Source organism: Carcharhinus amblyrhynchos, chromosome 8 (genome assembly GCF_965287045.1).
Source record: "Carcharhinus amblyrhynchos chromosome 8, sCarAmb.v2.hapA, whole genome shotgun sequence".
Taxonomy (NCBI): Eukaryota; Metazoa; Chordata; class Chondrichthyes; order Carcharhiniformes; family Carcharhinidae; genus Carcharhinus; species Carcharhinus amblyrhynchos.
In genome coordinates this window covers 82373224-82401206 of record NC_137331.1, presented here as the reverse complement: position 1 = coordinate 82401206, position 27983 = coordinate 82373224, and the positions used below count along the sequence as shown (strand labels likewise).

The window sequence follows — 27983 nt, the reverse complement described above, 5'->3', positions numbered from 1 at the left end:
ATCTGAGAGTCCTATGGACCTGGACCCCAAGATCCTTCTGATCTTCCACACTGCTAAGAGCTTACCCTTAATATTATATTAATTCATCCCATTTGACCTGCCAAAATGTACCACTACATATTTATTCCGGTTGAAGTCCATCTGCCATTTCTCTGCCGAGTCTTGAATCCTATCGATGTCACGCTGCAACTTCTGACATCTCTCCAAACTATCCACAACACCTCCAACCTTCGTGAAATCAGCAAACTTACCAACCCATCCCTCCACTTCCTCCTTCAGGTCATTTATAAAAATCACAAAGAGCAAGGGTCCCAGAACTGATCCTTGGGGCACTCCACTGGTGACCGACCTCCACGCAGAAAAAGACCCATCTACAACCACTCTCTGCCTTCTTTGGGCAAGGCAGTTCTGGATCCACAAGGCAACATCCCCTTGGATCCCATGCCCCCTCACTTTCTCAATAAGTCTTGCATGGGCAACCTTTTTGAATGCCTTGTTGAAGTCCATATAAACCACATCTACCACTCTTCCTTTGTCAATGTGTTAGTCACATTTTCAAAAAACTCAACCAGGCTTGAAAGGCACGATCTGCCTTTGACAAAGATTAAGAACATAGTAGGCATTGGTGATTTTCCAGCTCCACAATGGCATTTCAAACATTGTTAAATAGATTATTGAACTTGGATTACTGCAGAATATATCTTAGATGGTTTGAAGTAAGTTCAAAGAAACTTGGGCAGGCTACATCAGTAGGCAGAGATGGCAGATGCAGCTTAACACTGATGACTTTTACGTTCACGAGAATAGATGACAATAGTTGAAAGAAATATTAATTCAGAGCAGATATTAAATGGTAACATACTCCAAGAAAAAGAACAGCAAGAGAGATTGAGAGGCAAAAGAACTTTAAAATTCTGATCAACTTGGCCTGTGCAAAAAGAAACATTGAAACTCAATGAGCTGGATTTTACTGCCTCGCTCGTCCTGAAACAGTAAAAACCTGCTCTGATTCCCGGGATGGTAAAATTCTAGCTAATGTGTGTTCAATGGGTGTGCATGGATCCTATCAACCTGCCACTCTATTATTATGCTGGTTGCCTGCAACCAAACAAAGCTGGGAGAATCTCCAGGGGTCAAATGAGAACACAGGAAGATTGAAATCAATATGCACACTATCCTTTGTTTGAAAAAAAGGTTTTGAACTTGTTGAAATCATGTGATGGGGGAGCCACTTTGCTGTCTGTTTTTAAAAACCAGCAAGAAACTGCTTGTAGAACAAGAGTTCCACTAAAAACCATCAAAGTATCACCCAATCACCCAAGCAGCAAGGTTATAAACATGAAGACCTTGAAAATGCAAGACCCTAAACGGATAGGAGGGCTCTCCAATCTGCTCAAATTAAAGTTCACCCACAAACCAACTTGTAGTTCTCTTTTACTTATTGTTGTGGGGGCTGGATAGAGGGCTAGTGATGACTGGAGGCAAGGGAGAGATTGACAAAGATGTCACGGACAGCAAAAACAGAAGGGTGATGATCATGGTTAAGAAGAGTGGCAGATCATGGTTAAGAAGGTGGCAGATTAAAAGATCAGGATGTGTTGTTGGCAGAATAAATTTAAGTAGTGTGTCAAAGGGCAACTTGAAACAGGTAACAGACGGCCCAGATGGGGTGGGGGGAGGTGAGGCAGTGGTAAGGGAAAAACGATGGAAAGTGGGATTTGAAATATATTTCATATATGCCGCATCAACAGCACTGCCCTTATCAATCTTCTCTGTTATCTCCTTAAAGAACTGCAGCATGATCATTAAGCATGATTTTTCCTGAATGAATCTATGCTGGCTTTCCTTATCTATCCTGCACTTGTTTCAGTGATCATTGATTTTGCCCCAAACTTGTTTCCAGAGGTTTCTCTGAAACCAGTCTTAACCTAATATTGTTAATTTCTGATCATTTAAAAATTCAATTGTCACAACATTTGTGTTACTTTACCATTATTCAAATAATTCTCAGTCATTTTTAATCTATTTTGTTCCATTTTACATGACCTAATGGATTATTTAAATTCTTGGAAAAACATTTGATACTATGACTTTCATCACTACTCACTTGGCTGAATTTGAAATTAAGGATGTGAAAGTAGGCATTTAAATGTTTTCTTTTCAGCAATGCAGTTAAATAAGACAGTCTTACCTTGTTGGGCTAACTCCTGTCCCCATATTCTCTTTTCAGCTCGAATGCCATCAATCACAGACTCCTGTGCAGTTAGCTGTGAAATCAGTCTCGATTTCTCCTGCTTAAGTAGTTCAATCTGAACAGTTTTTTTCTTATCTTCTTCAGCTATGTGTTCCAGTGTCCGTAACCGGCTCTATATTAAAATTGAGGTGAACTTCAAACATCAAAATGCTTAGAATAATCTTTAGTGGGATAATTTCTTCAGGGATTCATTGCATTTTTTCTGCAGCTCCTCTGTTCAAATTATGAGTTGGATAATGTCAATGGAAATTCAGTCCTTGGGTTGCTAACTAACTGTTGTATGAACTGGCATTGAAGTCCTATAATGCTGATCACAGAACCAAAATTTATTTTCCCAAATAATCATTAAGATGATCATTTAGAATTATATATTGTTAATCTGCAATATCAATATACAAGTTAAGACTAAGAAAGTACGCTGGAATTCAAATACTGAATCAAACCTCAGCACTTGCAAGAAGTAAACAGAGGAAATCTATCTATTTTCATTCCGTCATGGGATGTGGGTGTCACTGGCCCATATTGTCATCCCTAATTACCCTTGAAGTATTGGTGAGCTGCCTTCTTGAACTGCCACAGTCCATGTGCTGTTGGAACACTCACAGTGCTGTCAGAAAGGGAGTTCCAGGATTTACAAAAATAGCGAAGGATTTGGATCACATTCGAACACTGTTCCTGACAAAGTTCTCATTATGTACAAGTTCTTACCAATTTGCTGCTTACCCTGACCATTTTTGTCTTTCCTTAATGATTGAATATGGGAGGATTCCATTTTAACTTCAACAGAATATGATGAATGGTGTGTCAAATTTATAATTGACTTAATGTTGGATTCATTATCAAATGCACTTGTTCTACAACTATGAATTAGAATTATATATTGCACAGTATAATGAAAACTAATTACTCTAATCAGAATTAATGCTCATGAAGAGTGGGGGCTGAACAGTTATTATACATCATGACATGAACCACAGAAAATTGATGAAATTCCTTCATTGTTTTAAAGGTTTGCATTTTTAATCTCTATTCTTGGACCCAAGAGAGCCTCATTTGCTTACAAAACAAATGACAAAAAAGGAATAATTGTTAAAGCTAGCTGATCCAAGGCAATAAAAGTAAGTTCTGTGGATTGAATTTCATATAGACGGCAGAGGTGCTGCCAAGTGGGGTTGGTGGCAGTGGAACCTGGGGAGCATTTTGCCAGCAGTAGCAATTAAGTGACTGCTGCCACGGAAAATGTCCCTATAAGAGCCAATAGAAGAACTGCAGCTCAGCACCTGGAGAATGAAGGTACATCAACAGTCAGGCACCTTCAAAGTCAGTTAAAGTGAGAGTTGGAGGACATCAAAACCAGTCAGGCAAGCTCCTGTGATCGGGAAAGCCGCTGAGGGCTGGCAGTGCTGTTGCAGCAGGGCAGCCATTGGCATTGGAGGGCACCTGGTTGTAAAAAAGGAATCCCCCAATTCTCCCCCATGAGAGCCTGCAAGGAGGCAACCAGGGTTTATCTGACAATCTCCCCATACAATAAAGTGATTTCCTCTCCCAAGCTGCTGGTAAAATTACAGCAGAGAAGGGAAGAGGCTTCTCATAGGTTACTTGTGGCTCAATTGGCTCTGGTCAAGCAGGGCATCTGGCACCTTTCCATCCACTGACAAAATGGCATGCTAATGGGAAGATCACAAGCATGTCACCCATCTCCTTCGTGCGCCATTTTGGTAATCTTTCCAACTCCCAGCCCAATGAGCTGGTAAAATTCTCACTTCAACTGAGAAATGACTTTAACATGAAAATTTTCAAGTGGTGTCCTTAAAACATTAAAGTTTTTAAAGTTTATTTATTAGTGTAATGAAGTTACTGTGAAAATCCCCTCTTCACTACACTCTGGCGCCTGTTTGGGTACATTGAGGGAGAAGTTAGCATAGTCAATGCACTAGCATGTCTTTCGGACTGTGGGGGGAAATCGAAGCACCCAGAGGAAACCCATGGAAACATGGGGAGAACATGCAAACTCCACACAGACAGTGATTCAAACTGGGAATTGAATCTGAAACTCTGGCGCTGTGAGGCAGCAGTGCTAACCACTATGGCACCCCCTGACATGACAATATAATTATTATTCTGTCAATACAATATAATTAACTTGGGACTTGATCTTTACAGTGAACTGCTGCTTCTTTCTTTGGTATCGCTACTGTACATGTTGTGCAAGTCATATACTGCAACGATGTAATTACTCGCACCATGAAACATGATAATGAGACTTTGTGGATGCAAATTAAAGAAGTAGGCCAAAATCTGCCCACCTCGTTCGTGGCTGAGATTTTTTGGTGCCGTTGAAGGTTAATGGAGTTGTGGCTGGAGTGCCAAATTTCCTGTTCTCACTCGCAATGGGTCCCTCCATAGATGAAATTAGAGAATTCCACCCCTAGTTTTTTTTTGATGATCCTGCGTCATATAGAAGTCTATGAACAGGTGTTCAGTGTACACAGGAGTTGTAAGATCAATTACAAATTATGGCAGTAATGTGACCTTGTGCGTGTTTGTCATGCGTTGCAAGGCTGACTGGATGAATTGCTTTACTGCTCATCAATTGACTAATAATTATGCACAAAGACAAACCTTAACCCATGATTCTTCATTAGCCATCTCAAGAGAGCGGTTTAGTTCTGATCCTGTATAATGGCAGATGCAATTTAATATACTAAAACTACACTTTTTCATCCTGTTTACAAATATGCAAAACATTATAGCATTACAGATTGCATTAGAGATTGTCATATTTTGCAACCTGTCATACTTCACACAAGAACAACCACTCTGTCTTTTAGATGATAGGTTGCCTGAACTGTATATTTATAATTATTAAATGTTTTGCTAAATTTAGTGGTGACTTAGTGGTTAAGATATTGTAAAGAGAGGAGTCTGAAATAAGGGAGAGAGAGACAACAAATCAGTAATTTGGGGAAGAGGCAAAATAGTTAAAAATAGGAAGGAAAATTGGAACAATGGCATTATATTGCCAAGGAATAAAAAAAAGTACATTATTTTACAGGCACATCAATAAACAAATAGGACAGTGATGGGAGTAGAACCATTAGGGAGTAAATAGGATAATATCTCAGATAATTCCAACTATAGAACAGGAGACATGACATTAAATGATGAGATGTGTAATGATGTAAGTGCATATAAAATAAAATAGGTGTATTGATTAAGCTAATCTAACGTAAGAGGGTAAAGGGGGAATAGTCAATTCTAAGGAAACGGCAAGAAATTACAGGGGACATTAACATCCTTGGAGAATGGGCAAATAATTGATCTTGCAGCTAGGGATCTCCTTGGAAGAAGTGATCCCAGTATGGTTGAATTTAAAATACAGACGGAGCATGAGAAAGTAAAATCCAACACCAGTGTCTCGTGCTTAAACAAAAGAGACTATAAAGGGATGAGGGAGGAGTTGGCTAAGGTAGACTGGGGGAGCAAAAACTTTACGGTGGGACAATTGAGGAACAGTGGAGGACTTTCAAAGCGATCTTTCACAGTGCTCAGCAAAAGTATATACCAGTGATAAGGAAGAACTGTAGAAAAAAAGATAATCAACCATGGATATCTAAGGAAATAAAGGAGGGTATCAAATTGAAAGAAAACGCATACAAAGTGGCAAAGAATAGCAGGAACAAAGAGGAGTGGGAAATCTTTAAAGGTCAGCAGAAAGCCACAAAAAAACCTATAAAGAAAGGTAAGATGGATTATGAGAATAAACTAGCTCAGAATTTAAAAACAGATAGCAAAAATTTCTACAAATATATAAAATGGAACAGAGTGGCGAAAGTAAACACTGGCCCTTTAGAGGACGAGAAGGGGGACGTAATAACTGGAAATGAGAAAATGGCTGAGGCACTGAACAGGTATTTGTGTCGATTTTCACAGTGGAAGACACAAATAACATGCCAAAAATTGATGACAGAGAGGCTATGGCAGGTGAGAACCTAGAAGCTATCATTACCACAAAAGAGGTAGTGTTGGGCAAGTTAATGGGGCTAAAGGTAGACAAGCCTTCTGTTCCTGGTGGAATGCATCCTTGGGTACTAAAACAGATGATGGGAGAAATAGCAAATGCACTAGCGGTAATTTAACAAAATTCGCTAGACTCTGGGGTGGTGCCCGCAGATTATAAAACAGCAAATGGGAAACTGCTATTTAAAAAAGGAGGCAGACAAAAGGCAGGTAATTATAGGTCGGTTAGCTTAACTTCTGTAGCAGGAAAAATGCTTGACTCTATCATCAAGGAAGAAATAGTGAGACATCTGGATTTAAATTGTCCATTGGTAAGATGCAACATGGGTTCATAAAGGGCAGGTCATGTTTGACTAATTTGGTGGAATTCTTTGAGAACACTACATGAGCAGTGGACAATGGGGAACCTGTGGATGTGGTGTATCTGGATTTCCAGAAGGCATTTGACAAGGTGCCGCATCAAAGACTGCTGCATAAGATAATGGTGCACAGTGTTACAGGTAATTATTAGCATGGATAGAAGATTGGTTAACTAACAGAAAGCAAAGAGTGAGGATAAATGGCTGTTTTTCTGATTGGTGATCAGTGGCCAGTGGTGTGCCTCAGGGATCACTGTTGGGACCACAATTGTTTACGACTTACATAGATGATCTGGAGTTGGGGACCAAATGCAGTGCGTCATAATTCAAAGTGTGCAGAGAATGCTGAAAATCTGCAAAGGGATATAGTTAATCTAAGTGAGTGGGCGAGGGTCTGGCAGATGGAGTACAATGTTGGTATGTGTGAGGTCATCCATTTTGGTAGGAATAACAGCAAAATAGACTTTTATTTAAATGTAAAAAAGTGCAGCATGCCATTGTGCAGAGGGACCTGGGTGTCCATGTGCAGGAATCTCAAGGAGTTGGTTTGCAGGTGCAGCAGGTAATTAAGCAGGCAATTGGAATTTTGTCCTTCATTGCTAAAGGGATGGAGTTTAATAACAGTGAGATTATGTTGCAGCTGTATAAGGTGCTGGTGAGGCCACACCTGGAGTACTGTGTACAGTTTTGGTTTCCTTATTTGAGAAAGGATATACTGGCACTGAAGGGGGTGCAGAGGAGATTCACTAGGTTGATGCCGAAGTTGAGAGGATTGGCTTATGAGGAGACTTGAATTACTTATTGAAATTCAGAAGAATGAGAGGAGATTGTATAGAAACATATAAGATTATGAAGGGAATAGATAAGATAGAAGCAGGGAAGTTGTTTCCACTGGAGGGTGAAACTAGAACTAGGGGGCATGGCCTCAAATAAGGGGAAGCAGATTTGGGACTGAGTTGAAGAGGAACTTCTTCACACAAAGGGTTGTGAATCTGCGGAATTCCCTGCCCAGTGAAGCAATTGAGGCTATCTCATTGAATGTTTTTAAGGCAAGGATTGATAATTCCTTTACAGTTCAAAAATTTAAGGGTTATGTTGAGTGGGCGGTAAGTGGAGCTGAGTCCACAAAAAGACCAGCCATGATCTTATTGAATGGTGGAGCAGGCTTGAGGGCCCAGATAGCCTACTCCTGCTCCTAGTTCTTATGTTCTTACGTTCTAAATGAGGGACTACATTTTTATACGAAGACTAAGGAGGTCTCTTATTACTTGATAGATGCAAATCAAGGCGGAGTGAAAGAAGAAAGGAATCTCAGAGTGCAAATATACCAAACACTAAATGTTGCACCATGGGTTAACAAGGCTATAAAAAAAGGAAACCAAGACACTGGAGTTAATTCCCTGCTCTTCATCTAAATGATGTCCTGGGATGTCATATGCCTACCTAAAAAAGCAGATGGTGCCTTGGTTTAACACTTGCCTGAAAAATGACAGCTACGACAGTGCAGCATTCTCTCGGTACTGCACTGGAGTGTCAATTAAGATTTTTATGCTCAGGCGTGGAAATTGATTCCATAATCTTTTCACTCAGATGTGAGAGTGCTCTCAACTGAACCACTGCTGACAGACCACAGGAAAAATCATTTTTAATCAAGAAACAGCTCCTGTAGGCAACTTGTTCTTTATAACTCTGTCCTTATTCAATTATAATTGTAGGAACAAGCAAAATTTTTTGATTCTTCAGATTTAGGCAATTACCTGCCCCTAGTTTTCCTGAGGACATTAAAAGTCAACCATAAAGCGTGGGATTGAAATTACACGCATGCTAGGTTGCAGAAGGATTGCAGGTCTGCTTCCCCTCAGGACATCAGAGAATAAGTTGGATTCTTAACTGTAAACCAGTAGTTTTCATGGGCATTTTTGTACTATCATAATTACCAGACTTTTTGCTTTCCATTTCACAATCTGCCATGGCAGGTTTTGAACTCACAGTTGCTATTCCAGTATCATAATTAGTTGGCAGTTTCATAATTACTGCCCCTCTGACAGGAATAAACGAAAATGCTGAGTATTGTTATTTTGTTGACAAAGTGGGTGGCAGGGTAGCACAATGGTTAGTACGGCTGTCTCACAGCACTCAGGGCCTGGACTCAATTCCAGCTTTGTTTCACCGTGTGTGTGGAGTTTGCACATATTCCCATATCTATGTCAATTTCCTCTAGATGCTCCAGTTTCCTCCCACAGTCCAAAAAGTGTACATTAAATGTACGGATTGGCCGTGCTAAATTGCCCCTTAGTGCCCAAAGATGTGTCGATTAAGTGGCTTAGCCATGGCGAATGTTTGGGGATAAGGGGGGTGGATCTGGGTAAGATGCTCTTCCGGAGAGATGGTGCAAACTCAATGGGCTGAATGGCCTCCTTCTGCACTAAGGATCTTTTGGATAATCTGACCTACAATGAAAAACATTACTTGAATCTTAATGCTGATTTATGCAGCAGTTGCTGAGCTAATGCCATATCTACTTGCAAGTCATCATGTTTCAATGTACATTAGATACATTTGGTGCAGTGGTCAAATTTGCACTGGCTGAGAAGCTATTGGGAAGGGCAGTTTCAGAAAAGCATTGATGGACATCAGTTACAATATAATACCAAAGTAGGCAAGGTTTAGAAGCAAAACAAAAATGCCACTTGCCTTTTTGCTACTAAGTGTTAATAATCAAAAAAGCTGTCTACCCTATCAAACTTCTACAATCTTTAAAACCTTACCAGCAGTTACAAGTCAGGGGTAGAGCTGGAGGTGCACATTTGTGCATGGGGTAATGCTTTGGTTATAACCAAAGTAACATGATTCTGCACTCACAACATTCCTTACAATGAAGAACTTACAGCACTTTAAATAGAACAGGCACCCCTTGTGATTTTCCTGGCCAAAGTAATCAATGGAATGTAATTAACGCTACAGACTACTTTTTTTTGTAATTGAAAATAAATTGTTAGCACCGCATTACGTCCAGGCTACATGTCTGCAGAATGGGACTATGATAGCTTTACATCCTCCAGAAATAGACCATTAGTGTGATGGAAATTTAGGTTCTTGTTTTATGGAAGGAATGTTTGTATTTGCAATATTCACACATGAATAAATCAGCACCAAATTGAAATATATATAGATGTTAATAGTCATAAAAGTGCAATTTAGAAGCAATTGTAAAACCCATTATTTAAATTAAGCATCAATAGACAAAGCTTTCTCCCCCACTGCTAGTACTCAGTCCTTTTATTAGCAAGATTTCAGCTGTACTTTCTTGTGATGACACACGAACACCGGGCTCCTTGCATCCCTAAGATAAAACTTCAGGGGAAGGTGGAGGAGGTTTGGCTTCCAGACATTGTGTGCAGGCATGCCCACATGTGGACACATCATGATTCTCATGAACCAAACTCATTGCAATGGGTGAATGCCTCACTGCCTTGCAGATATCTTGAGAGAGTTGAAGGCTTAAGGAAGTAAACTGTGTCAAAAAATCTGAGGAGAAATCAAAAGGTGAACTGATGTCTAAAAATGTCTACTTTCTGGTAACTCCTGCAACCAAGCAGTGTCAAATGTAGTGTTTCCATTCTTGGTGTTTCCTACTGCCTAGCCAGGTTGCCAATCTTCAAGGATAAAAGCAAAAGGTCAATCCGTGATAATGGGAAGGGGCAAAGTACATGTTCATACTTTTTGTAACTTGTAACTAGAAACGATTGTGGAGATGAGGGAAAAGTGGGATGTCAGAAGGAGGATTATGTACGAAGATACGGTCACTTTCAATGATTTCAGCCCCACCACCAGCCAACAATGACTAGTAATAGCCAACACCACCTCCTCCATGGAGACTAGAATATGCAAGTGTAGAACCGGTATACTGGTTGGCAGGGCCTTAAAACACTCCCTATAATTCTGTTTGCTTTATCGAAAGTTAAATACCATGATCATCAGTTAAACAAGAATAGAGGATACATGAGATACTATAAGAATGATAACTGTTGAACATCATTATATTAATTTCCTATCGACCTCCTCTGGGACCTGTTATGTAATCCGGTTTACCTTAAGCTCTGACAATGTTTCCTGCTTGGATTTTGCCAATTCTGCTATCTTAGCTTTCTGCTCTTTCACCATGGTGGTCAGCTCCTGAACCAAAGTTCCTGATTGTTTCTCTTTCTGTTGTGACTGAGCAAAGGCCTGTTTGTAGTTTGCGAGTTCTGCCGTCACATGATCAAAGCCATTCTTTACCTGTGTTTTTTTTTGAAAGAAATATATCATTACAGATTACATATTAAGTAAATGATTCAGTCTCTAATAATAAGGAAGATTTGCTTTTTATATGGTGCTTTTCACAATCACAGGTTCTCCAAAGCACTTCACAGGCACTGAAGTCCTTTTGAAGTGTAGTCATGTAGTGATGTAGGATAAACAGCAATTAATTTGTAAACAGCACACTCCCACAAACAATCATGTGATATTGACCAGACAAACTGCTTTTTTGTGAAATTGACTGAGAAACAAATGTTGGCCAGGACAGCGAAGCTAACTCTTCTGTTTCCCTTGAAAACAGTGCCATGGGATTGTTTATGTTCATCTGAAGAGGCTTGGTTTAACATCTCATCCAAAAGACAGCAACTTTAATGGTGCAGCACTCCATTAGTGCTTCACTATTGCCTTTGGAAATGAACCTACCATTTTCTGACTCAGCAGCAGGAGTGCTACCAACTGAGCCATAAGCTACAACAAATCCAAACTTCATAGCAGCAGAGGGAATTAGGCTCATCTGCACCATATTTTGGAATATCTGTTCCTAATTCAAAAACAAAGTATTCCATTTTTCAGATCGTAATCCTGATGCACAAAGAAAGATGACAAATGATGTAGAAATGATGTATCTCAAAAAAAAATTCAAACCAAATTGAAAGAATACCTCAGTAGGACATAGGGTTCAAACTAGTAAAGGATAAATTATAATTAATATTAGGTAGCTATTCATATATGATATGGACTCTCAGTAGAAGTGTTGAGGGAAAACCTTAGAATAAGTTAAGAACCAAACGGCTGCTCTGATGGAGGGAGACTGCAGGTATTTACTGGATGCATTAGCTGAAATAGTCATAAGGTCTTCCTTATCCATATTAATCCTGTAATATTAATAATAAACACCTCAAAGTCAGGACAGAAGGCCTGTTTGTGCACCTTGGCCACAGGCTCGGGGATTATTTTGTTCAAATCACAAAAGGAGCTGTTTTTCTAATTTGATTATATTGATGACAACATTGTTATTATTGTGATTTTGTCACAAAAAAATTGCTGTCATAGCTACTATAACTCTTTGCCCATCAAGGTTATGGTTTTCAGTTTGTTTTTAACTCTTCTTGCTTGCAATGTCAGACTCAATAAGTCAGTTGCAAGCATGGGTGTGGAAAAATTTTCAATTCATGAAGCAGTTTCCTTCTCAACCCAAACTTTAATTAGTCCTGGAGTTGCCTTAGTTCCACATCCCTTCCCTTAGCCACTTCATTTTTGAAAGTTATGAGATTTGATTCTATCTCTTAATTCTGATATCTGCATTTCCTTACTTTTTCCTTGGCTCTTATAGCACTGATCTTAAATTTGTGCTCCCTAGTTGCCAACGCCACAGCCAGCAGAAACAGTTTTTCTTAATTCTTTTTTATCGGAAGAACTTCAAATTGAAATACTTATCAGTTCTCCCTTGAACCTTCTATAGAAGAATGCTTTCATTTCTCTTAGTGTCACCTCATAATTAAAGTGATTTATTCCTGATATCATCTCGGGAAGTTTCTTCTATTTCTTTTCCCTGGCTTTGATCTTGTTACTGCAGTAGGATAGCCAAAGCTGGGCGCTATTTCCTGACTGCAGCTTAACTAATGATTTATAATGGTTTAAACATTATTCTTTTTATCGCAATATGTCTACGTTAGTAAAATTTAGCATTCTTGTATGTGTTTCATCAATCAACTTGTCCTGGGGCTTTTAAAGATTTATCTATTTGAACCCTAAGTCTGCCTGCGCTTCCAATTGTTTTGAAGAATATTAAAACAATGCCTGGGTGTTGCTGCTTGGTCTGTTACCAATTCTTTATCTATTCTAAATTATCACCGAAGTATTGTACATGACATTATATAAATATAATATTTAATCAAACCTTTATAAATTACATTAAAACAACTTAACAGAAGCAAATTACTGCAGATGCTGGAATCTGAAACAAAAACAGAAAATGCTGGAAAAACTCAGCAAGGTTGACAGCATCTGTGGAGAGAGAACAATGCTAACGTTTCGAATCAGGAAGGTCATCCAGACTCAAAATGTTTGCTATTCTCTCTCCACAGATGCTGACAGACCTGCTGAGATTTTCCAGCATTTTCTGTTTTTGTTAAAACAATTTAATATGTATTGATCACCTTTAATTATTTCAATGATTGATGTCAAGATAAACAAATCTTAATTTAACTGATTCTTTTAGGCTGTGGATGGCTTTTCTTGAAAATAATATTTAATTACCTCTTTAAATCGATTTGCTTCAATGGTAAGAGCCATGCGAAATTCATCCTCTAAAGTAACGTACTGCTGATTTAATAGGTCAATTTTTTCTTGATGTCCTTTCAATTGTTCAGCATGTCTCTCTTCTTCTTTTGCCACTTCTCTGGACAAAGCAGCATGAAATTCTGGCCCACTCAAAGAAACTCTGGATTCTATTTCCTTCCTATGGAAGAGATTTATTTTTCTTTAGTCATTTCACATTACTAATAATGATGTATTTCAAATCTACTGTAACCCAAAAAAAATCTCCATATATTCAATAATTCCCAAGCAAAACAACAATGAAGGCAATCCTGCAACCCCGTTGTGCCCAGCGCAAATCCTGCTATGTTGGGAAAATTCAACGAAAGCCCCAAAACGGGATTCGTGCCAGGCACAAACAGTTTGTGATCTTCCCAGGTTCTCCCAGTAGACTTAATCTTGTTCACACCTAGCAAGGGCATGAACTCAATTCCATGAATTTAAATATACAAAACTGGCTTCAAGCTGAATTGTTCAGGAAATTCATATGTTTCCACCTGCTGGTATGACGTAAATTCAGCAGGAATCACTTGTCTCCACAAACGGAAACCAGACATAACAACTATGCCAGAGGATTCGTAGACCATTACGGCCCCTCCCCTGTATAGATGGGGACATGGCAAGACTGTACCTGGCAGTGCAAAGCTGGCAATGCCAACCTGGGGTTGGCACTGCCAAGGGGTGCACCTTTGACGACCCCATAGCAGAGCCTTGATCGCTTGAGGGGGTGAGGAGCTGATGTGGGACGCTGAAGGGGTGGGGAGGGGCACAATTGTCAAAGAGGTGGGTATTTAATCTCATTTTGAGATCAGAACGTCGTTTTGAAATGGCATACAGTCTGCTGCTGTCTTTTAGCGCCACCACCCTCATTCATGGCACAAATCATTCCTCCAATTTAAAGAAATTATGTAGTGGGGTAGGATTGCGATTGGGATTGCACCGGCTGACCTGGCAGGAATTGCACTATGTTTCTTGTCAGAGATGTCACTCAAGTCATTTTTTGGAGAACTGCACCCATTATTTAGAATTCTTACCTTTTCATTCACATTATTCCTTGCTTTCTACCTGTCTACATAGTAATACCCACAAATGAAAAGCCAAACTTTAAAAAATAAACAGTGTGCAGACAATAAATTAATCCAACCAAACAGAACTTTAATGATTTAAATTTTTTTTGAACTCCATTCTTAAAGTTATAAAGCCAATGCTCAGAATGGACTGGACAAACCCAAATCCATTCCTTGCTTGCTCCAAAAGCCAAATGCAAGATCAAACTGAATCCAGTTCAAGATCCGGACAAGGGAGACAAACAAAATCCAAGCTGACAAAATGAGGCACTGCACCCCATATTGGGCTTGATCAAATGCTCGATCTTAGCCTTAGTGTGGTTTTAAAACAATGTTTTGAATAAATGGTACACACCATGAGTTTGGAAAAGCTACAGAAGGATGTTACAATTGAAGTTTATAACTTTTTTATGGTTTAGGATTGCACGTGGTGTTGTATTATAAGATTATTATATTATGGGATTGTAGCTTCAATTGTAGGAGATATGACCTGTGCTGATTTAACTGTTAAGAGACTTGAGATAGACTCAAGAATATTTTATGGAGAGGTAGGTTTAAAGTATTTACACTTGGAAACAATGCCAGAAGGTACTGAGTATATCATGAATAGGCCACATGTTTCCAAACACCCAAGTCCCAGGAAGGTGTTATGGCTATGACGTTGTAAACAGTTGTCCGGTAACCTTTCTGAAGATGACCACTGTAATTCTCATCACTGACAGGAAGTGCAGCTGGAATTTTTCTTTGAATAATTAAATGAAATCCAGTTTTGTAAAGCTGTCTACTTAAATCACCACTGAATGAGTGTTGTTATTGCTGTGATTGGGACTGAATGTCTTATTAAAATCCTGCAATGCTATCAAGGTAGAAGAATGGTTGCATCTTCAGAGGGGTCAAACCCACAGTACAGAACACCAATTTCATACTATATAAAACCATGAAAATAAATTTAATGAGTTTATTGAAATATTATTTTCCCTCGGCATGTTAAGGCTTTGCACAGGGAGCTCCTAACAGTCCAGGTTAGCTCAGTTGGATGATAATTGGGCTCTTAATCCAAAAGGTATAATTTCAAATCCTATCTGAGACAATAAATTTATTAAGTATAACACTGAAATTACTTTTTTTTATTGATTTTTAACAAAGGACATTACAATCAATTCTCCGCAGTCTCTGAGCTCATTGGAAGTTGGAAATCTCATTTGCTGAGATTTCCTGATTATATATCTTCATCATTCGTTGAATCATGAGAAGCATGTTTTACAGAGGGGAAAATTGATAATTAGTAGGTAAAGTGGAGACAGGAAATTGGTTAAAAATGGGTAATTTGAACATTATTGTTCATCTGTCTCAAGCCAATTTGTTTGCTTTAATGCAGCAGCTGACACTCTGGGTGGGATTTTACGGCCTTTCCTGCTAGCAGAATCTTCTGGTCCCGCTGACAGGTTCCTCAGTGGGTGAGCCATATCAAAGTCCATAGACTTTGGTGGGACTGGAGATCCCACCTGAGGCCAATGGTTTGCCACATCCTCCACAGGGGAGGAGAGTTTTGGGGGGGTTGAAAAATCCCAGCCTCAGACACAGATACAGTACGTACAGGAAATATCCCTCATGGTGCTGCAACACAAATAAATACAGGCAAAGATGAAAGGTGTTATGCTGAAATATAACTAATTAGTTTGCTAATGTGTTTCATGTTGTCATGTGGAAGAGTGTGAAGGAAGCCATTTTGAGATCTGGTGGCTGGCTTCCCTTTAAACCCAGGCATATCATAGACAGCAGTGGTAGTTTTGTCTGCTGAGGTCTGCAACCAAATGGAAGGAAGGCAGCAAGAGATTGAACCAACCATGTCTGTACTGAGAAAATGCTGACTCTTATTATTTACCATGCAGAATGAAGATGGGAAGGAATTTGAACTCAGGTGGACGATCGGGATAGTGAGGGGTAAGTTATTGCTCTACGGAGATTGTAACAAGGTAAAAGTAAACACATTGCAAGTGAGCTTTGATGACAGATACAAGCGCTGATGAAGCAGTGGAGATGGCGTTCAATGGCAGCTGAAGCCCATTCCCAGCTCATGGCCATTCTTGCAGTAACAGCATCATCTGCCCTCAGTGGCCTGCTCACGATGCACAGCTACCTGCGTACCTGGTTCACTTACTTTCTTTGAGTGCGCTAGCCATTGATGCACTTTCATCCTCGAGACGCAAGTCCCATCTATAGCCAGAATGAGTGATTATGCTACTGAGCTTCCACCCTCTGATATTTCATATGACAGCAGCCCAGGCAGCAGCCAACTATTTGGCAGCTGTCGGCAAAATGCTGCCCTGGGTCCTGCTGCCTGTTGAAGCAAAATAGACCCCCTAATCCCTACTTTCGTCTTTAGTGGCAGGGTAAAATTCCAATCCTTGTGTAACAGCAACCCCATCACCGCTCCTCCAAATATTGGGCTTTGGTTCTTGTGCAAGCACTATCCCAAATATCTGCTGCGAGCACTTCCTGCTTTAATAAAAGCAGCATGTTCAGTGATCCATATTTTCCTTCTACAGGCAAGGACATATTCCCTCTGATTTATTCACTATTCACAGCTGTTTCAGTCATTGCAGCTGCATTTGTTACAATTAGGGCTGTAAAGGAATTTAATGGGTACCAAACAGCCCCCAAGTTGACTGTGTTTTTCACTGCTGCTAATGAGTTCTCATATCACCTAGTGAATGGCAGGCACCTTATTATGTGACTGCTAATTATTCATCGATTAGCCAGAAAGGATAACAACACACAGCAAGTTTTAAAACATCCTTGCCAGTTTAGGGAATAGTTTTGTATTCACAGTTGGCTGGACAAACAGCTTCATAACATAAATCAGAATAATGTGGACAATTAGAAAGTGTTTAACTCCTTTCGGAATTGGTTGATAAAAATGAATAACGGCAAATAAGGAGAATGCAAATGCAAATCAAAAACAGAAATAGCTAGAAATACACAAGTGCTCAGTTAGCATCTGTTGGAAAAATAGGTTAACGTTTTAAGTATTTTACGTATTAAATCAGAACTGTAAACTCAAAAGGGCAGAATTTCCCCATCCTGCTCACAGCAGCTTTCGCGGTGGATGATAGTGGAGAATATAATGAGAGCCAAAAAAAAATCAGAAACCCACTGGCTTAATACTAGCTTGCGATTCTCCTAACAGCGGGTCAGGTATCTTGCTGACTGATTGGCGTGATTGTCATTTGCATTCATTACAATGCCATGAATGTTCACTAAATTAGCTTCTTGCCAGAATCATGCCTTCTAATCTTGTGTCACGTCAATGGGAAATCATGTTGGTCTGAATCTGAAACTTTTATCGATGCACCAGAGAAAGCATTCTTTCTGGTTGTATCACAGCTCAGTATGGCTCCTGCTCTGACCAAGACTGCAAGAAACTACAAAAGGTCATGAATGTAGCCCAATCTATCATGCAAACCAACCTCCCATCCACTGACTCTGTCTACACTTACTGCTGCTTTGGTAGAGCAGCCAGCATAATTAAGAACCCCAAGCAACCCAGACATTCTCTCTTCCACTTTCTTCCGTTGGGACAAAGATATAAAAGTCTGATGTCATGTATCAACTGACTCAAGATCAGCCTTTTCCCCTCCAATAAATCAAATCATTTGAAAAGAGTGGCATACATACTTTGGACCTCACGAGGGGAGTGCAACATATTTAGCCTACTTGCCATTGTGTCCTCCAGTCTCACTGTGATGCCAGTGGAGTGCCACAGTACTGGGGGTGTAGGGTTGGTCTGTTCCGGATGGCTGCCTCTATAATCACAAGGACACCACTGTGCAGCTGTATTCAGGCAAGGCTCAACAGTCAGACAAACACCAGCATTGTGACTAGGATGGGAGGTAGTGGGATTGGTCTGCGCCAGGTGGGTGTCACAGTTTTTAGAAGGATACAATTGTGCAGTGGACCTCAGACAGGACTGAATATTTCGAGATTAGTGGTTCGACCAAGGGGAGAGGGAGAATAACAAATAAATAGAGGTCAAAGGGGCAACAAGGCTTTGCAAGAGGTTGGAGAAGGCAACGCAGGGGGTCAAAGGGATAATAAGGCTTTGCAAAGGTTTTGGAGAAGGAGGAGGGGAATCGAAGGCAGGCAGAGAGGATATCATGGGCTGGGAAGCTGGAGCCCAACAAGGGAAACTGAAACTCTTATAAACAAGGGGGTGAATGGGATACCACACATATGAATGGGAGGGAATGCACACAGACTCTGGAATGGGAAAGGAAGGAGTGAGTTAGTGTGGCACAAAAGGAAACTTATAAGTAGGAGTGGATGATGGTGTAGTCTTCAGTAAAGGGGACAATGGGGGAACTTGTCTGACCTAGTTCCACTTCAGTTTTAAGCAGATGTGTTACATTTCCATAATCTAGATAGTAAATATATCCCCTTGAGTTATAAAGTCCAGGATGACAGGACCATGATTAGACATCATAATTCAGGAAATCACTGAATGTAATATTGTTTTTGGCACGTAAAAATATCACTTTTAATATTACATTGGAGGGGAGCAGGGAACAAGGTGAACACTTTGTCCTTAGGGTGTATTGTTCTCCAAATGTCCAAGTATGCCAATTCCTCACATACAGATACTAATGCCTTCGCCTGTTGAGTGGATGGATTCCAAATTATGAGAAGCTTGTCCAACAAAGAGTTTAAGTGACAGTTAATGTCCTTCATATGGATTAATTTATTAAATGATGCTGATTTAGCAAAATCCATAAAGACATTCGTAACAAGATCAGGAGAATAATTTGGAGGGTCATATACATTCATTATCAGAATAGTTTCCCTATGCAGCATTCCTTTAATGATCGCATACATTACGTCTTTATCTTTCACACATTTCAGGTCTAAATGGTGTGTTTTTATTAATCAAAATCACAACTCTTCATCTACTTGTCAAAAATGAGGCAGGAATGACTCATCTGACCCAATCCCACTTCAGTTTCAAATGTTCCTTGTCATCTAGATGAGTTTCCTGCATCAAAGCTATGTCAACTTTCTCCTTTCTAAAAGATGGAATATTTTCTTTTAACATGAAGGTGTATCCCCCACACATTCCACAAATAGAGGTTCAGTGTAGCTATTGCAATTATTTATTCAGTAACAGAGAATGTGGAACATCGACACAAATATGTTGACTTTTTACCTGACAATGATTTTCGAGTATGTACCAAAACATTTCTCCCACATCCCCAGTTACGCATGAAGTACCAGTGACGTATAGTATTTTCTAGAAAATTAGACTTGTTATTACGTGTATTAGACTTGTTATCACATGTATTAGTATGCAGTGAAAAGTATTGTTTCTATACAGACAAAGCAAAAAATTCATAGAGAAGGGAACAAGCGTGCAGAATGTAGTATTATAGTCATAGCTAGGGTGTACAGAAAGATCAATTTAGTGCAGGGTAGGTCCGTTCAAAAGTCTGACGGCAACAGGGAAGAAGCTGTTCTTGTGTCAGTTGGTGCATGGCCTCAGACTTTTGTATCTTTTTCCCGATGGAAGAAAGTGGAAGAGAGAATGTCTTACAGAAACACCAGTTATCAACTAACAGTTCTTTAAACCAAAATCAAAAAGAGCACACAAGGACTATTCCAAACCATAAAGCAGACAATCCTAAAACATTAACTCTAGGCAAGGGGGGGGGCTTCTCCTAACTGAATGTGAGGTTTTGTTGGACTATGCCAACGCACCTTCCATTCGTATACCAAGGAGACGTACACAGCTATTGAAAAAGGATATTTCTCACACATCATACAACCTGCAAAGTGTATTCCTTAACTAGAGAGAATACACTGAAGAATATTATTCATTAAAAACATGTACAAGTCCCTGCCATTCTTAAGTATAATATTCACTATAGTGCTCTCTTACTAAACCATCTCTGTTAGAATGATAAGTACCTGCCCAGAAAAAAAGACATTAATAATGAAAAGGAACAAAGTTCATACTTTACAGTCAACTGCAATCTGTCACTATGACATTCAACTGAGGGATCTGAATGGAGTTCGTGAAAGCCATGCCTTTAGCCAGGGTATCAAAAGTCTTTGTAGAGTTGTTGAATGCCACCCTCAATAAGGCATATTGTGCTCCAACGGCCTTTAGTCATCTTCTAACTTCATCGAAACTGTCACACTTTTGTTCTATTGTTGCTAAAAAAATCTTGAAAGAGACCTTTGCTCCATCATAGAGCAAGGTCCCGGTATGCCTAGCTGATGCCATCACTTTTTGGAGATTTTTGAAGTTATGAAAATGCATAGTTATGAGCAGAGATCTTTGGTTGTCTCTAGGTCTCAAAGCAAGTAAACAATGTATCCTTTCTAATTTAATGTGCCTGGCTTTCGTTTCTATGTTGAGAAAGTGTGTTAGCCAGCTCTCCAAAGAATTAACTGGGAGCTCACCCTCAGCTCCTTCTGGCAAACCAAAAACTGAACATTTTTCCACTGGCTTTGGTTTTCTAAATTGTCTAGATGTTCTGACACATTGAGCAGCTGTTTTTCTATGGATTGTAAGTGGGCCTCTACTGAGGAAGTTGTATTTTCCATAGTACAAAAATTCTCTCCCTAGCTTCATCAAGCCTTTTATCAGTATTCTACAGTTCTGTAGCATGAGTATTCATACTTTGCACTAAAAGACCAAGTTTCTTATCAATGACCTTGATAATATTAGCAGTCGTCAATTGAAAGTGTCTGGCCAACACTGGTTCAATTGCCAAGTCGCCATGTTGAAGGGTCGATTCCACCTTGTTTGCCCCTGACTCTTGTCGTTAGTGTTCTTAATATTTCTCAGCATTTTGTCAGCAATGTTTGACCAAAAATCTTCCAGAAACATAATATGGAGCTTTCAGTCCTGAATTAGCTGAGTACAAGTTGAATGAGCACAATAAATGAAAGGATTTCGAGCTAAATAGTGCCAGAGCTCACAGGAAACAGTTATTTCAGCACTTGCATCATGTTCTCCCCCCACCATTCCCCCCACCATCATATTCCTTTTTGTTTTGCACCACCATTCTTTTTTGCCATTTAATCTCTCCTCTTTTCCACCCAATTGCAAATCTTTCCTTTTGTTCTTTGCCCCCTCTTCCTTTTCCTGCCTCATCTGTTAACTGTTTTTTTTTCAGTTCTGGTGAAAGGTCATCATAACATCACTTATCCGACCCAGATGCTACCTGATCTGCTGTGTTGTTTCAGATTTCCAGTTTCTGCAGCATTTTACTTTTACATTGGTTTAAGGAGCGAAGGGGTTTGAAAGAAAGCCTATAAAGAGAAAAAGGCAAGAAAATGTGGGGGAAAGGAAAAGTCAAAACAAAACTCTAGACATAGGAGTTCTGAAACAGAAAGGAGAACACGTAGCTGGTTGCCAGTTGGAAAGAACATGCCAATATCTTGGCTGCAGATGGCTTCTGCTCTTTACAGAAATGCATCCTGATAAAAGGTATAAAATGCTCAAAACATCAACCTATCTTCTCTCACTAGAGGCCTATCCCACCAATAACTTTGTTGTAAAGAAAATAAGGATATAGAGTGAGGGAGTCATTATGGCACAGGAGGAGGCCATTTGGTCCATCAAGGTACTCTGTAGAGCCAAGGCCTAAAGTTACTGCAATAACAATGATTCAGACTGAATGGACAAATTCAAAGTGCAAGTTTTCTTTTAATTGAAACAGTCTCCCTAAACCCTGGCTTCTAACGGCTTTGATTGCTCAGTTTTGGCCTATTGAGGCACTCCAGGGAAAGTGGGCTGACCAGAGCTCCTGCCATTCCAAATAACGGAGGCAAGTTTCCCTTTAGGTGTTCTTAGGGAATTGAACTGTTTGGATCACCTGTCACTCAGAGTTACCAGATTCTTACAAGAAAGGTCAGTGTTTAATTAGAGATCTCAGGAAACAAGAGGGGAAGATTCTGAAAACATTGTGGCAAAGTATTTGAGAACTTCTTCGGAATTCAAATTTTAGGGAGGAGAAAATTTCAAAATTGCAGAAGCAGATAGAAGATAAAGATAAGATGACATTTCTGAAGGTGAGGGATTACATTGCAGTTCAATTCATTGAAACTTAGCAATCACAAAATAACTGATGATATCTGCTGACTTAAATCCATTGGCTTACTTATTTTTGGCGCTAGCCTTCAAACTAGCCTTCTCACACATTTTTTGCAGAATTCAGGAAATGCCTGAAGAATCAATAACAATTTTCATTTATGCAGTTTCCTTAACATAGTAAAACATTGAAAAGGGTTTTGCATGAACGTGGTCAAACAAATTTGATAGTGAGAGCTGGGGAGATTCCGTGGGCATGTAAATGATGGCTGGGATCAGATGCCAGGGTCCCTGACCCCATTCTCAGGGTTTTTGATTTTCTGGAATGCCTTTTAAGGTGCAGGGTGGTTTATGTTGCACATGCACTCCAATGTGGGGAATCGCACTTCCCAGTCCTTCCGAATTCTCATGGAGTCGGGCCAGCTTTACAGAGTCATGGTTCATGGCACCTTAGGTGATACGAAGCATAATCTCCCGAGGAAACATTTTGAAAGATATGGTACTCATGGTCCTGATGCAAGGTATGCCACTCTACTACCAATCCCTTTGGCCATTCAAGCCCACCCCACTACAGCCCCCTCATGTCCCCTATGCCAGGGTATGCTCCCTACTCTCATGGCTTTTCATGATCCCCATGCTTAGGCACACAACTCGCCTCGTCCCTCCCCACTATCCCCTCTGGCCCTCATTCCATGCCCATTCACCTACTTCACATGGTAGAAAACCAACGAATGCTATGGTGACAATAGAACATGTAAAAATATTTAGTAAGCTATCACTGATAAATCGGCACTTTCTTACTATAGCCAATAAAAGTGTCAATTAGGCAGATCCTGTAAAGTATCAACTGCTAAAATTGCAAGCACTTGAAATCGCTTCATCTTGTGAAAATAATCTTGTGCAATTGACAGAAAGAGTCAGAGAGCAGATTTCTCAATTAAGCAATATTTTATCTGAAGCTTAGTAGTTTCATCACTCAAATGGATTTCTGGGGTCTGAGCCAAGCTTCTTCGTGCATTCTTGGCTGAGAACTTAAGCTGCCTCCAAACTCTTTTCTGTGTCAGCTGGCAGCCCATACCCATGCGCCGACAATGAAAACTCTGTCTTTTCTGGCATTTTCTCCCCATTTTCGACGAAGAAGTCAGAAGTAACTGCAAACTCAATCTACCATAGTATCCCTGGAGCTGACATTGTAGGTTATAAAATTTTTTTTTCCTATGTAGATTAACTGGAAACATTAAGAAATGTGAATCAAAATGCAAATGCAAAATTATTGCATATACAAAAATATTCCTTTTTGCTTTGATACACTCTTAAAAAATAAAAATATTTCAATGACTATTCCTTAAATAATTTTCATTTTAATGTAAAAGTCATAAATTATTTTCATTTTAATGTAAAAGCCATACATAATAGCAACTTTTTATCAAGAGTACAGTGATAAATGATGACTAAAAGTAATTAAATTAGTTAAAAAGCAACTGTTACTTACCTCGTTTTCATGCAGTAACTAAAGCAAACAACTAAATCTAATCAACTGTCCATAAATATTCAGTGTCCCATTTAAGTCATGCCTTCCCAAATGAGAAACTGCAGCAATTGATTAGAGAAGCTGTATGAAATTCCCAAATATCATTCGTGATGCAACATAAAACTGCACCAATATTGTTCTGTTAGAAGCAAGCTAAATTAAAAAAACAGAACATAATAAAGTCTGGTCAAGTAGATGACAGATTAAGTAATTCTCTCAGCAAAGTCATTGACAGTATTGTAATGAAACTATGCTGGAAAGACTGAACAGACACATTTATTATTGCTTAGCCGTTTGGTTGTACGTTGCAGTTTTTAATTGCCAAGAGGCCAACTAAATAAGTTACAACTCTTAATATTAAAAAGTCACATTGATCATCCTATATATCTTTCTTTTCAAAGTTAGCATAAATACACTAGGAGACTACAAAATTAAAACACCAGGTGCTACGATTGATTAAAGTCAAACTGTAGTTACATTTTGTGATTTGTTCAGAAGCTAAACACAATTGCTAGGATTTAGATAACCTAAAGAAACAATTTGGAGTTTAAAGATACTTATATCAAATGGACAGATCATTCTTAAGGGAAACATATAGAAGATTCAGGGTAGTAAATTCCCCACAGTCGCCACCATCCTTCTCTTTGGCAGCAAATCAAAAAGAAATAAAGGATGGGATTTTCTATTCCGGACCTAAGTCTCCAGGTCAGGGTGGGACCGGGAGAGTATCCTGCTGCATATCCTGGTGGGGATGTGTGCCAAATTGCGCAATGCTGGCCTCATTATGCAGTCGGGCATTTCCCAATGTATTGCACAGTGGGGCAAGCTGGATGACCTGCACCCTGCCATCATAGCGGATGTCATATTTAAAAGGAGACTGGACATCAACTTCTTTGTCATGAGCCCACCATGGAAGGAGAAGATAGGTTGGTGATCTCAAGAAATTCCAATCCACAGATTCAGCAATGGTTCCCTTGTATACTGCTCAATCCAGTCGAGGCCAGGAGGGATGTCCTGTACCCCAAGGATGGAAGGGGGAGGCCAAGCCATGTGATCAATGCTGCAATGGAGGAAGGTGCCCAGGGCTCTACTGAAGGACTGGCCTACAGTGCAGGAAATGGATGAAGGACCTCATATAGGCCACCGGGGTAAGTGAACCCTCAACTACTCATTCACCTTACTGAGAATATGGATCTCAGTGATAAGAGCACCATTTGTGCGGCCCATGCATAAAAGAACTACACAATGTGATAAGGCGATGCACATCATCTAGTCTGCTGGTGGAGAGGCTACTGTGCATCCCTAACCCTTCTACACAGAGAACTCAAGATGCTGTTTGCAGAGAGGTGAGAGTAGGGGATTGGGCATTGAGGACACCAGCAAGCACCTCTAATTACATGCTTCTGTGTTTCTTTTCCTTCAACTTGTGTGGGTTCAGCACTCGGAAGGGTGCTGCTCCAGAATCCTTGTGGACAACCTGCAGTACATAAATCACATTACTCACAATCTGGTGGGCTATTTAGAAGAGTGGAAGTATGAGGAAGATACATGAAACTCGATTGATCTCAATCCCATCTTTTCCCTTTTTATAGGGAAAGCTTATGGCACAATAGAAAAGAGAGAAGATGGGAGTGGTCCTACCCAAACTGAGGAACCTTACAGAGTTCAAGGGACAGGCAATTCCAGGGGAGGAACAAGACCAAGCTTGTACGAATGGACGGGTCGGCTGGCAGTCTCGATCTAGTAAGGATCCATGCTTAATGAAGTCACACAGAAGCTAGTGGTGCAGTGGTCACTCCTACCAATGCTGTCATAGACAGATGCATCTGCGACAAGCAGGTTGATGAGGATGAGGTCAAGTAAGTGTTTCCCTTTGGTTGGTTCCCTGAAGTCTCCCATTTAGAGTACATTCTGTGCCCTTGCCACCCTCAGTGCTTCCTCAGTGTTCAATATGGAGCAGTACTGATTCATCAGCTGACAGTCCATGGTAATCAGCTGAAGGTTTCCTTGCCCATGTTTGGCAGAAAGACAAGACATCATGGGATCCAGAGTCGATGTTGAGGACTCCCAAGGCAACTCCCTCCTGACTGTATACCATGTGTTGCCACCTCTGCTGGGTACATCATACCATTAGAACAGGACATACCCAGGGATGATGATAGTGGTGTCTGGGATATTATCTGCAATGTATGATTCTGTGAATATGACTATGTCAGCCTGTTGGTTAACTAGTCTGGGAGACAGCTCTTCCAATTTTGGCATTAGTGTCCAGATATTAGTATGTGGGGCCTGGCAGGGTCGACAAGGCTGAGTTTACAATTGTTGTTTCTGGTGTGTAGGTTGATACCTTTTAGACATTTTAGCAGTTTGGGTAGCTTGCTAGGCTATTTCAGAGGCATTTAAGAGTCAACCACAATGATGTAAGTGGAATCACATAGTTTGACAGGGTTAACGTTAATCTTATATCAGAACTATTTTCATCGACCTGAACATCATCTCTGTCTCTCTCCACAGATGGTGCCTGACCTGCTGAGTATTTCCAGTTTCCTGTATTCTTACAACATAAGCCAATGGATTAAATATAAGATTTTACAAAATATTTATTAATTTGCAAGTTTTTAAACTTGGGTTTAATCTTCAGTGGCGCTCCACAAAATCACTAATCTTTGCATATTAGAGTAAACAATTACCAAAAGAAGATCGGAAGATCTATCAGTTATGCAAATTAATACCAACCTGGCATTCATTACTCCCCATACCTGTGTGCTTGCTCTCTAGAAGCGAGGAGCTCCTGAAGCTGTTGAACTTTTTCTTTCTGCTGATGGAGGGAAATCTGCAATAACTCTCCTTCTCTTTGGGCTGACGAAGCTTTTAGCTCTGCTTCTTGAATGCGTTTCATCTGCGCACAGAAATCGCTAAATTCATTAAAATGTCACAATAAATCAGTCATAATTGTAGAATATCCCCATAAGTTTGCTAGTTTTTTAATTACCTCTTCCATACTGGTATAAAACAGAAACTTAGCAAAACATTGTGAATCTTTGGGGAAAAAAGGGGCATCGTATGGTGAGACTTCCAGAATTCCAGGACAGTATCAGATAAAGACCAAGGATCCATCAAGGGCAGGTTCAGTGTTCATTCATTGATACAGCAAAATCCATACCATGCTTTAAAGTCCTTCAAACTGAGTGTCCTCTTTTATAGGACTATAAACAATGGCTTTTTAGCGCTGTTAATTCTTTAAACATAGAAATTGTTCACATTTTTAAAATGCTAACTGGGTTTAACTGCATATCAGCATATGATGTACTGTAAATTTATGAAAGTGATTGTCATGTGGAATTAGGTATTTTTGAAATCCAGAATAATTTCTTAATCCATAGCATTAGCGGAATAAAAGAAATGTATTTCAACATTGCACTCTTTTTACATTGAAGTACAAACATGCCTTTTACCAAAGGCTGTGGAAGATTCATAACTATACTTTGTACATATACTGAAAAATAAGAAAGCATCAAAATAATCAGCATTCCCAAAATCACAATGCAAATTGAGTTAGTTCTGGACAAATTAAGCTTTGATGTCACATGCTTCGAAGGCTCATTATTTCCTCCGATATTGATCAAAACTTCAATTAGCAATCCAGAATATATAACTAGAAAAAGCTTCCCTCAAAAGTTACAAAACATATACAGACATGTTGAAGTTTTGGTCTTGCAAGTATCAAGACATTTCACAAGAGTACCAATATAAAAGTGACAAATAATAATTTATACTGATCAGAGAGTGCGAATTGGACTCTAATTGATAGGTGCAATGCCACGGGGGATGCACTAGTTGATTCTGACTGACAGTTAACTTGGCAGCGTTATTAAAGATTTAAACCAGAAACCTTGACACTGATTGGTCAAGGCATTGTCCTGAGGAATGTGTTTGTGAATGGTTATCACTTATTTTGTTAGCTGAAACAGATGAAGTGTCTGTACATGTTCTTTCTATTTGCAAAGGATAGGGCCCAGTATATTAATATATGCAGCTTCCA

At 39.7% G+C, this 27983-nt stretch overlaps 1 protein-coding gene across 1 annotated transcript in view; it reads right to left on the bottom strand.

The window, feature by feature from the left end:
* The window catches only part of lrrcc1 (leucine rich repeat and coiled-coil centrosomal protein 1), a 151185-nt gene that overhangs the window by 23556 nt on the left and 99646 nt on the right, over positions 1 to 27983 (bottom strand). Inside the window, exons 12-15 of the mRNA XM_080194343.1 lie at positions 26701 to 26840; positions 13192 to 13393; positions 10726 to 10911; positions 2192 to 2366 (exon numbers count right to left, since the gene is read on the bottom strand). Of these exons, the coding sequence (XP_080050469.1) occupies positions 2192 to 2366; positions 10726 to 10911; positions 13192 to 13393; positions 26701 to 26840 (703 nt within the window). The remainder of the gene's footprint in view (positions 1 to 2191; positions 2367 to 10725; positions 10912 to 13191; positions 13394 to 26700; positions 26841 to 27983) is intronic.